Below are 12,001 nucleotides of genomic sequence, written 5' to 3'. Positions count from 1 at the left end.
GTAAAACTCCGGCGTAATAATTATATACTTTAATCAGGTTTTTTCTCTCGTAGCAACTACAATAATATTTTTATCAGTGCTAAAATAAAGTACGTTTTACAAAAAAGGACAAACAACCTCTATAAAAATTAGTTGAACATTCCAAGACTAGATACATTTCTACATAATTACTATAGTACAGCAATAGATGAATCAAGTTTGTATCACAAAATGTATGAAAACATTTGAGTACTATTTTTAAAGTGTTATTTTTGATAATTTGGGTGGCATTTCAAAAATATCACTTTGAAAATAAGCTCCCCCTTGGCAAAAACAATATTGTTTTGGGGCGGCATTCCAAAATTTTCACTTTGATTTAAATCACAAATGACCAACTAAGTGTAGGAAAACTATTCATTGGTGTTTTTAACTTTCTGCCTCTCACCAGTCCATTTTTACGAGAAAGTAAACTTTCTGAAATGATTTAACCAAGTACGATCCAACTCTGATCTGATAACTATGACTCACAAGTATTGATTAAATTAAGTATAACAGAATTAGTCAATAATTGACATCAAAACGCACCTAACAAAGTGTATGAAGACTTGTCTAATACTATGCTATTTTAATTATAATTAATAGCACAGCACACGAAATTAGTAACTGCTTGTAACAATAAATTTCTGTTCCAATAATCAGTGATGTACTGTAACGTGTTCACCATTAATTTCGGCTGAATAAATATTCCTGTACAAAAGTGAAATCCACAGTTTAGGTCATTAATTTTAGTGTCTAATTATACATAATGTATGTACATATTTTAATAATAAAATAGTCGTAATTATTTTTAACAGCAAGATGACTTAGCAGGTTCTGCTTCAATTAAATTGAAATCCAACCCATTGGGGCGTGCAAACCCTGTTTTAATTCCATCCCAACCATCTTCAACTTTATACTCCCCAGTTTGTATCCGATTATACACTTCTTGGGTGACAGATCTGAACGCCTCCTCGACATTCATACCATTTTTTGCTGAGGTTTCTACGTTGAAAATGCCATGCTGGTCAGCAAAAGCTTTTGCTTCCTCTTTAGAAACTTCTCTTTGACCTCCATTATTAACAAGATCTAGTTTACAACCAACAAGTGCAAAAACGGGCCTATGAGGTTCAATATGCCTTCTAGCTTCTGACATCCAGACAGGAATGTGTTCGAAACTAGCCCTATTGCAAATATCATAAACTAACAAAGCACCAACTGAATTTCGGTAGTAGGATTTGGTGATTGAGCGAAACCTTTCCTGTCCAGCTGTGTCCCATAGTTGTAATTTTATTCTAGTGCCGTCTTTAACTTCTATGAGTCTCGCAAAAAAGTCCACTCCAACGGTGGGGTCTGAGAGCTACAATTATAACCTTTGATTTCAACGCAGTTAAGTAACAATGGTCTTACCTCTGCGAATTTGCCATCAGTAAAATACTTTAATAGTGAACTTTTTCCGACTGTACTGTCACCTATTAGGATAAGACGGAATTGGTAATCGAATATTGGTTCTACCATTTTTTATAACATTCCACAAATTTATTTGCACTATTTACTTTTATTTATTGACACTCGCGATTGCATTTGACAAGTGACGGATGATGTCGGTAAAATAGACACCTGTGGCATACAAAATGCACTCAGCGCAGTCTATTAACCACTGCCGGCTGTATTATATCCTGCCTGTTCATTTCCACAAAAATGCATTGAAAAAATTTTGCCGTCAGGGCGTGAGGGCAGCACTGGAGGGGCGCTTTTGACCTTGACAATTGTCAAACAAACTTCAAATTTGAAGTTTTATAAATAGGTTAAATCGGGTTAGGTTAAATGTTTTGAACAATTTATTAAACGGTTAAACGTTGAATCATACATCGTATCCTCTCTATGGTTGAAAATTACAACAAAAAGGACTAGCAAAGGTGAAATTTTGCAAAAGGCACTTCTCGCTGTTACTGTAACTGTTTCCCCAAAGCAATTCTACATCACCCCCTGTTCACGTTCCGCACATTCAAAAGTTGTACAACTGTTTTCTTGTGTCCCCGACATTACTCCTCGCGTGTTGGTGACTATAAAAAGTTAGGTTATATTGGAAACGCTTTTCCCGTTAAAGAGTGTATGAATTGGGAAATTTAACATTTTTTTTGTAGCAAAAGGAAACATTTGAAGGTGAGGAACGTGATTAGGGGGTGGTGTAGAAGAATTGTAACCAAACAGTTTGTGCGAAATCGAGAAGTGCCTTTTGTAAAATTTCACCCTAATTAGCGCTGGAAGAATATAAAAAAACAGACAGGTATGTTTATAATTTTAATACTTTTCTTGAATGGGGTTTATGGGTCAAATTACTAAACAATGTAACATTTTCAGTTCTTGTATAACCAAAATTTGCAAAAATTGGTTTCAACACTTTAGACAATATTAAGTTTGCAACCATTACTTTGTGGTTTTTATCTTCACAAGGCAAAAAAGCTGAACTGGCAATTGGCTCTAATAACAAAGACTCCACCACAGTTCTTGGATGATGATTTACTGGTATGTGTTCCAAAATATCAAATGTAATTTTTATAATTTTATTTATAAAATTTGTGAATGATCTTGTGGGATATTTTAATTTTCCTCTGTCTTGCAGATATATCAAGTCAAGCAACGGGGTAGATTTTGCGGTGGTTAGTAATGAATCTAAACAATTTTTGCACTCTAACCTTTCTTCAATTGTTCTACAAATATATCCAGATAAAAACGCAACTGATGCAGAGTTGATATCTGTGAAAATGGTATTAACGAATGTTAATTTATGAAGGTCACTAATTTCAATTATACTGTCAGGTATATGTATATTTGTTTCTGTTGTAGATCTTTCAGAAGACTGAATTTGACCAATTTTACTCAAGTGATTACAGTCAGAATATACATTTGCTGATTCTGAAGTTGTTACTAAACCTGATTTAATTATTCGTTTAATAGCATAGTGTGCAGCCCTGGCATCAGTAGCGTCCTGAGAACCACCGCATAATCGGACATTGCTAAACATCGATTCAACTGCATCTGAGCTAAATGCTCGCGTTAAGACATAGAAAAAGCCACTCTCTTCCAGTAAATACTTGATACATTCTGCAGTGCTTTTGGCAGTGAATTTTACTGCTTCTGCAGTCTCTTTAGTCAATCCCGTCATTTTATTTGCCTTTGAAGATAGTTGAATGGAATCTATATAAGCAGGTAAAGTTTTTAACATCCAGAGAAGGCGTTCATCATTAATATCTGTATATGGAGCACTATTTTCATTTAGTTGCTGGATGTGCTGAGTTTTGTCATTGACATCATGAATTTTAAAAAATGTGTGCATCATTTCCATAAACTTTAGAGTCTCTTCAACATCAACAAAACCTGGATTGTTATATTTTCCCAAATACTCTATTGCTGCTCTTACTTCTATGGAAAATACTTGCACAGCACGACGGACGTTCATCTTTTCTAAATTGGTTGGGCAAATATGCTTCCTGGTCAAAAACTTTACCGGTTTAACAATTAATTTGTGTTGCATATCATATATTTTCTTTAAAAATCGTGCAGAAATAATACCGTTACCAGAATGCATGTCATGGTCCAAAAATATGTTCCTCAAATTTTTAATAATATGACAGTAATCAAAGCTCATAAATAATGGTATTGTTGGTTCTATTGGATGTTGAATATGAGTCATTAAATTATTACTTGATGACAGAGATTTGAAAAGGGCCACATTTGACTTATGGTTATCTGTCACAATTCTTAAAACTGTAAATCCGCAATTATGTAAAAGTTTCATTACTTTTAACGTCAAATTCACAAAATCTATGTTTTTTAGAGTTCGATGGAAGAAATATCCGGCGGGTATCGTGTACTTAGTAGTCATGCCGTGAACAACGTAACATAACATTTTGTTGGCCAACGTTGGTTTTTTTCCAATTGTTTGACTACTCTCATTGGTAGTCTCTAACCCATAGAATTTGTCTTCTGTGCGGCTGTAACACAGTTTTTCCTTGATGGACATGTCGTCAACAATTAAACTACAAATCCTTTCAACGGGTTGTAGCACTTCGGCTTCTGCTTTCAAGCGTGCCTCTATAAGTCCTGTAACATCTTGTCCATTTCCTATATACCGTTCTAAAGTACTTCGACTAGGTAATTTCAATATAGAAGCTTTACCATAGTTGTATCCCTTTGGGGATGAAATCCTCCAGGCAATACATGATCTTACAGTTACTTCTGACCATCTAGATTTTTGTTTGTTGTAATTTAATATTTGGTCTAATAGAAATGTGGCTTTTGGGTCGTTATTCTTGGCATCAGCTTCAATTTTTTCGAATATACGGGCTTGATTCGTTTGATTGTCAATTTTTAATTGCAGTTTTTGTAGCTGTTGATTTTTCAGTTTGTTCTGTTTGTCCAAACGGTTTACTTTCATTTTCAGTTTTTTGATTTCAAGTTTAAGTTTTGATATATCATCAAGATGAAGATCAGTATTGGAACTTAATGTTTGGGATTCATTATATAAGGACTCAGGTTCAGAAGGAATTGTTGAGTGACTTAAATCAGGATTCTACAATTTAAAAAAATATGATTAAAATTTATTAACTGCCAATAAAATATTACTGGAGGTTCTTCTGTCGATGTTGGACACGTGGATGTTGATTGGGAGGGAGGAGATAATCTTGGAGTAACAGTACTCTAAAATAAATAATTATTAGAGGAAAGTTCTAAAAAAGTGTGAAAATAGGTAGGAACAGAAAAATAATTTTACTCCTAACTTTAAATTACGTTATTAATGTACTGTTCGCTTATATTTTCACAGTTGTAAGGATTGTAATTACAGGAATAATGGATGATGAGGGCTTGATATTTAAAGGAGTAGAAGACTGGGCAAGGGCAACGAAGGATTCGTGTATGGATGCGTAATGAGCATCATCACCCTATAAAAACTATAATTTTATTTCTGTTAAGTTTAAAATGTAAATAAATATACATGAAAAACTGTTGGAACTGCATTTTTTTGCAAGCGTTTACTACCATTTGCTGCAAACTTAAAATCTGTGGGTTTAAAGTGCAAATTGCAAATGGTTGAGTACTGACTGACGATCTGCTGCGTTGGAGCTATAATAATTAATATTTAGTATTAAAAAAAATAAGTGTTCAATAAGCTTTTCTTACAACAAAACTTCTCTACTTTATGTAGCCATTTTTCTCTTAAGAGGGGCTCAGAGGGAAACTGATGGAAAGACTTTGAGTACTTGGCAGGGCACTGGGACACAATGCATTTTTTGTGGAACCGCATTTTCGTCCCAGTAAAATTAACGTAACAACTTAAACTATGTAATAATAACGAACCACTAACTGAAGTTAAACGACCAAATAGGAACAAAACAACAAAAAACAAACACTAATTAAACTATGAAATAATAACGAAACACTAAACGAGTTGAAACGACAAAATGGGAACGAAACACCACAAAACAAATAAAAAAGGAACGAAAACTGCAAATCAAAAAGAAAAACAACGAACAATAACAAATGGACTTCACAAATAACTACTTTCAGCGCGCTTAAAGATTCTCAAGAGAATTTTAATTTGAATGTCAGATTTGACACCAAAAAACAGTGAGTACCATCCAACCAACATAAAATAATAAAAATTCCTAAAATGCGCCCATCCGCTAGCGCCCTCACTAAAATCGGAGGATACAGTGGAACTACAGTTATGAACAGGCCGTATTAACTAATGCAGCAGGTCGTGCTATTACATGGAGGAAGGAATATAATGGAGGGAGTGCGCCGTATCTCGGCAATGTAAATTCTTGGCACCAGTGCAAGCACCTTTTATTACTCTTTTCAATTAGCGCGCCCTTCACCGCGCATGCTTACTTTAATAATTTCATCAGCCAGCACTGACCAGTGTCGTACGATTCTGTTTTTGTCATTTTCGCTTTTAACCTCGTGTTTAGTGTGAACGTTTTGTTTTGAATTTGCGATAAGCGTTTCATGTTTATTTAAAAACTTAAAATGGTTAGTTGCAAATTGTGTAAAGTTACGAGTGGCTCCAGGTCAACAATTGGTAGAGAAAAAAATAACGTTTCACAGGTGTGTCGTATTTTTTCGTTTAATATTTGCTTAAGAGGGACTAATGAATATTTTTGAATTGCTTTTAGGTGTCCCCAGAAACCTGAATTAAAGAAACTGTGGACAGACTTCCTTTATCTTCACCTAGAAAATTCTGTGTCTGTGAACAACTTTTTCCTGTGTTCATTTCATTTTGAAGAAAAGTGTTTTGATAGAACATCAGCCCAGAAAGTAGTTTTAAGACCACATTCAGTACCAACTATTTCTTATACTTATGAAGAAAGGGTATTAAATAAACTCACATGCTGCATGATATAACAATTAATACATATATTTATTTTAGATTACCAATGTAGTGACCTTTAGAGGCAATGAAACGCATCACACAGAAGTTTGTGACGCACCTTCGGTAGAGCCTCAACAGAATATAGAAGATGAATTGTCTAATAAAGTTTTTGAAATTACAAAGAAACTTGAAAATTTAACAACAAAAACATGTGCAAACGTTTTACTGAAACAACAAATTAACAACCTGAAGACATTAGTGTCACAACAACAATGCACTATTAAAACGTTAAAACGCAGAACCTCAAAACAGCAACGCAAAATTTGTAATCTGAAAGATGTTGTTTCAAGTTTAAGGAAGAAAATCAACTATTATGAAAACAACAGTGTGGATGTTAATAAATTTCAGGAAAATACAGAACTGTTGAGCAGAATGTGGGCTAAAATTAACAACAAACCATTGCCAAATCAATATGGGCCAGAAATAAGAAAATTTGCCGTTACAACACATTTCTACTCCCCAAAGGCTTTTTCTTTTATAAGAAAACAATTCATGGACTGTCTTCCACACCCAAAAACTTTGTCTGTATGGTATTCTTCAGTGAATGGTGCACCAGGTTTCACAAGTGAGGCATTCGATGTGTTAAAAGCAAAGGCTGAAGAACGTAAAATTGTGTGTTCTTTAGTGTTCGATGAAGTTGCTATTAAACGCTGCATTGAATATGATGGGCAACAATATTATGGATATGCTGATATGGGTAGTATAATCGAAGTAAATGAAAATGAAGAGGCCAAAGAAGCTTTAGTTTTCATGCTGGTTGCTATAAATGGCTCTTGGAAAATCCCCGTGGGTTACTTTTTAAGCCATTCTTTAAATAGTGAGCAAAAATTAGGTTTACTAAAACAGTGTTTATTTTTAGTAAAAAGTGTAGGAATTGAAATTAGCAATATTACATTTGATGGTTGTGCGACAAATTTGTCAATGGCATCTGCATTAGGTTGCTCATTTAGCCCTTCTAATTTGAAAACAAACTTTGGTGAAGAGAATATACTTCTTTTACTTGATCCTTCACACATGATGAAATTAATACGTAACACATTTGGTGACAAAAGAAGAATAGTCGATGGAGAGAATAATGTTATTGATTTTAAATACTTAGAACTTCTAAATGAACTGCAAGAAAATGAAGGGCTGCACCTTGCAAACAAACTACGTAGAAGACATATAAATTTTTTTAAACAAAAAATGAAAGTTGCTCTAGCTACACAGTTATTAAGCAGGTCTGTCTCTGAAGCTTTGACGTTTTGTCGAGATATTTTACAGCTTGATCAGTTTAAGAACTGTGGAGCAACGGCTACCTTGATTTTAAATATTAATGACGCTTTTGACATATTAGCATGTTTGCGAAAACCTTTTCTTATAAAGTTTTCCTTATGCTTACAATTATAATTTATAATTATAGTTATAAGTATAAATTGTAACAGTTATGCTGACGGCTTAGAACCTTACATTGACAAGCAGAACTGACTTTCTGTCACGCAAATTGATTCATTTTGCCCATGAATAATTTAGAAATTTTGGCTACTTTTGGCAATACAGAAGATGTACAGAACTACTTAGTGCATCAGTTAATACAAAAAGAGTTAACAGAAAAGCGTTATTCATATACGTGTGTTAAATTCAACATGAATAGCATTCCGCCAGAAAACTTTCGTTTTCTTTTTCGATTTGAAAAAGAACATATAATTAAATTACATCAAGCTTTGCAAATGCCTGCAAAATGGGTTACACCAGATGGTCATGTCATTGAAGGTTTATTATTATCTACAATCGAGAAGAAATTCCGTATTTTTAAACACTCTTCATTTATAGGTCTTGCAGGATTATGTCTCGTTTTAAGACGATTTTCTTACCCAAACAGACTAAAAGGATTGCAAAATGAATTTGGATTACATTTTTCGTCAATCAGTAAAATTTTAAAGTTTGTTGTTACTTTTATATTCAAGAAATGGGCCAAGTTATTATTAAATTTTGATAAAAACATATGGTTAACGCAAGGTTTTCTCGCAGAGGTGGCTGCCTTCGTACATAAGAAAGGTGCTCCTTTAAGAAATTGCATTGGGTTTATCGATGGTACTGCCCGGGCAATTTGTAGACCATCAAAATTTCAAAAAGAAGTTTACAGCGGACATAAAAGAATACATTGTCTGAAATTTCAATCAATCACCGTTCCAAACGGTATCATTTTACATTTAAGTCCTCCGTATTCTGGCAGACGACATGACTCTTTTATCCTTAAAAATTCAAAAATCTTAGAGCAAATGAAGCTCCATTGCCCACAGTTTTGTTTATACGGTGACGAAGGGTATCCATTAGTGCAACAATTAATAAGACCATTTTCTAATCATAATTTAACAGAGCAGCAACAAATGTTTAATACCAAAATGTCCAAAATACGCCAATGCGTAGAATGGAGTTTTGGTAAAATAACAACGCAATTTGCGTTTGTTGATTTTAAAAAAAATCAAAAACTTTTTCTGCAACCAATAGGTCAGTATTATATTGTGGCTGCATTACTAACGAATGCGCATACATGTTTTTATGGAAGCACAACTTCTCGATACTTCGATATAGAATCACTAGATATTATGGAATATTTTCAATAATTTCTTTTTAATCAAACAATTACCTTTAATTAATATGTTATTATTAAATAAACATTTAAAAGCTGTAATTATTTCAAAAATTATGTCAGATTTTTATTATTTAAATTTTGTGTTAAAATGTTTTCCAAAAATCTGTTTAAAATTGCATTTTTTTGTCTTTCTATTTTACGGCCCTCTTCCTCCTCTTGCCATTTTTTCTGTTCGAACTCAAGTCTAGCTTTTTTGAATTCCAACTCTTCTATTTGAATTTTCATATTATCTTGATGTTGCTTTTCTTTAAATCTTAATTGTTCTTGTAGTAGCTGACTTTCCCGTTTCATTTTTTCAATTAAATATGAAAAACTTGTTCCATCTTTAGTTCCATTTCTCGTCTTTCGTGCTGCCGCTGTATAAACCCTGCTAGATTCTTGGTTGAACCCTTCACGACCCCCACGCTCACCATCAATATCAGTGTCATTAAAATCGTCAACAGTGTGAAAAAATATTTCATTGTCCACGTCAGTGGCTTCTGTTTCTAATATTTGTTCACTATTACAAGTTTCAATAGGATTGTCCAAACTTTGCAGAGCAGCTTGGCGAATTGCTTTTGCAGGCATAACCTCGTCGAATTTTTGGCCACTGCATCTTTTTTTACCCCGTTCATTTTTTTTATTTTCTATGTCCATTTGTGCCACATCTTCATATTGCGACCAGACAGTCAGAAGTTTTCTAACAGCGTCGCCCCACTCAGTCTGTATCCGTTCTTTCCCACTTTCTGTAGCTTCGTCGGCATCAAATTTTCTAAATTTTATTACTTGTTCCAACATATGATCTTTTAATAATTTGAAGCTACAGTTCTGAAAGCGCTCTCTTTCGTCTTCACTTACGACTGCATGAAGTTTTTTCCACACATCTTCTTCGTTTGTAAATTCAGTCTCGCAAAGAAGGTCGAATAATGCATTCAAACATTTTATACGTTCCCTCTCTGAGAATCGAAATCGTTTCTTTTTCAGTTGCGACATAACTAATTAAAGTTCTAAATGACACTGACTGACATTGTAGAAAAATTCTACTATTGTCAATATAAGAAGTAACGATTGTGAGTGTTATAATTATAAGACATAGTTATAAGGATAAGTGTAAGCATAAGAAAAAATTTATAAGAAAATGTTTTGCGCAAACACGCTATTGAATTCGCGCAGAATAAAGGAATTTGGTTACAAGCAAGCATTAAATAAGTATAATATTAATCAGGTAAAAACGTTTGTGAATTGCTTTACTTCGTATATATCCAAATTGAGATTTTTTAACAAAGATTTAATTATTCACTCGCCCCGTAAAACAGGTTTTATAGGTTTTGTAGCTGGTTTACATGCAGTATTAAATATTTATGAACAATATGTAGTGGGTGATGGAGGAACGTCAATTTTACAGTATCTGCCCACCTATAAATGCAGTCAAGATCATTTGGAAAATTTTTTCTTCCAAATTAGAAATTTAGGGGGCTGCAATAATAACCCTACTACTCGTTAGTTTAAATCTGCATATAAAAAATTATTAATACACGCAGAAATAAATCACAGTGGTTTTGGAAACTGTGTACCCTTAGAGCAAGTAAATATTTTGACATGTTCGTCTCGAATTAAAAAACTCGAAAATATTATTAATTCTGATCAATTGATATTAACGAGTGACGTACAAGTTACTCAGGAAAGTGACGTTAATTTTGAACATAATTATTTCTTTACGCAGGAATCTTTAACAAATTTTTGTGAGGAAGTTGTGATTTACATTGCTGGATTTGTTGCTTTTAAATTAGCCAAATCTTTGAAATGTGAAATATGTATATCATGCCTTTTTGGTATAAAAGAGAACTTATTAGGAAGTTTTGTTGATTTCAAATCAAAGGGGGGATTGAGCTATCCTAGTGACGATGTGATTGCCATTTGCGTACAAAGTGAAAAAACTTACAGAACACATGAGCGAGTACATACCAAACTTAGTAAATGCAAAATTGTAATTGACATCATTGAAAATTTAAACTGTGAGAAATTGCTTCATAGAAATCACCCCCATACATCTTTTTTGTTGAAAGAAATAATTAATATTTATTTGAATTTGCGTATAAAATACAGTTGTAAAAGTAAGTCTTATTTAGTAGATTCTGATAGGCAAAGATATACTAAGTTGATTCATTTTAAAGGGCAATAAAGTTACAAAATGTGGTTTATTTAAAAAAAAAATGTAAACAACATGTTAAGTTTTATTATATGGAGAAAATCTAAAACATATTTGATTGCGTTGACGTTTTACTTTGTTTCTTCTTATATATATATTTTTTATTCTTATACTATTTTTCAGAAAAGTATCAAACCTTTAGTTGAAACGAACTCATCTTTGTAGTAATCCTGTATTCTTTTTATTTAAATTGTATGTATTTCCTTTAAGTGAATTTATCTTTATTTTGTAATATTGTATTCTTTTAATACCCTATAAAAACATATATGTTATTTATGTTATTATTATCTAGTACATATTTGTAAATTAATATTAATTATTATACAAATTATAAAGTACAGTTCTCTTACTGCCTTTTAATAAAATTATTTTAAGACCCACCGCTAACCCGAAAATGACTGGCATTGAGGCAACATTTCTATGATTACTGGTACTAAGACCAAGTAATGATATGCATTGATTGGATTAATAAAAAAAAAATCGAGCTTCTAGAATTACAACATATACAAATTCGTCTGTTATTCTTTAACCTCACCCTATCCCCAAAACCTTAGCGTAACTACCAGTCATTTATAATTTTATATAATGATTTTATTATTCTTGGCTAATGTTTTTTCTTTATAATATTATCTCCTTAAATGTTATTCCAAAGATCTCGCAACAATTATGCAGCAAAAATTAAAACTTTGATGTGAATTTGGGTTTTTTGTTGATTATAATTATACAA

General features: G+C 32.8%; 2 protein-coding genes and 1 long non-coding RNA gene across 5 annotated transcripts; 2 read left to right on the top strand and 1 right to left on the bottom strand.

Annotated features, from left to right (window-relative positions):
• Positions 1 to 14: 14 nt before the first annotated feature.
• Positions 15 to 1,623, bottom strand: LOC135126868 (ras-related protein Rab-39B). The gene is made up of 2 exons (XM_064053063.1): positions 1,426 to 1,623; positions 15 to 1,375 (listed from the first exon to the last, which is right to left on the bottom strand). The coding sequence occupies exons 1-2, from the start codon at positions 1,531 to 1,533 to the stop codon at positions 827 to 829; spliced, it is 657 nt and encodes a 218-aa protein (XP_063909133.1). The 5' UTR covers positions 1,534 to 1,623; the 3' UTR covers positions 15 to 826.
• Positions 1,624 to 1,741: 118 nt separating this feature from the next.
• On the top strand, positions 1,742 to 5,027 carry LOC135126869 (uncharacterized). Of its 3 annotated transcripts, none has more exons than XR_010280147.1 (6): positions 1,742 to 1,934; positions 1,988 to 2,305; positions 2,380 to 2,544; positions 2,642 to 2,812; positions 2,866 to 4,768; positions 4,865 to 5,027. It is a non-coding gene; the product is annotated as an uncharacterized LOC135126869 (long non-coding RNA). The 3 variants fall into 3 exon arrangements; XR_010280148.1 differs by having other exon boundaries at positions 1,742 to 2,090; positions 2,163 to 2,305; XR_010280146.1 differs by having other exon boundaries at positions 1,742 to 2,305.
• Positions 5,028 to 6,003: 976 nt separating this feature from the next.
• LOC135126867 (uncharacterized) lies at positions 6,004 to 11,746 on the top strand. The gene is made up of 4 exons (XM_064053062.1): positions 6,004 to 6,126; positions 6,195 to 6,390; positions 6,449 to 7,016; positions 7,077 to 11,746. The coding sequence occupies exons 3-4, from the start codon at positions 6,824 to 6,826 to the stop codon at positions 7,838 to 7,840; spliced, it is 957 nt and encodes a 318-aa protein (XP_063909132.1). The 5' UTR covers positions 6,004 to 6,126; positions 6,195 to 6,390; positions 6,449 to 6,823; the 3' UTR covers positions 7,841 to 11,746.
• The last annotated feature ends 255 nt before the right edge of the window (positions 11,747 to 12,001 follow it).

This window comes from Zophobas morio, unplaced genomic scaffold, assembly GCF_036711695.1.
Source record: "Zophobas morio isolate AGI-343-1 ecotype UQ-CSIRO unplaced genomic scaffold, CSIRO_AGI_Zmor_V1 ptg000011l, whole genome shotgun sequence".
NCBI classification, from domain to species: domain Eukaryota; kingdom Metazoa; phylum Arthropoda; class Insecta; order Coleoptera; family Tenebrionidae; genus Zophobas; species Zophobas morio.
The sequence above is the reverse complement of the archived record's forward strand: the minus strand, read 5'-3'. Positions and strand labels throughout refer to the sequence as shown.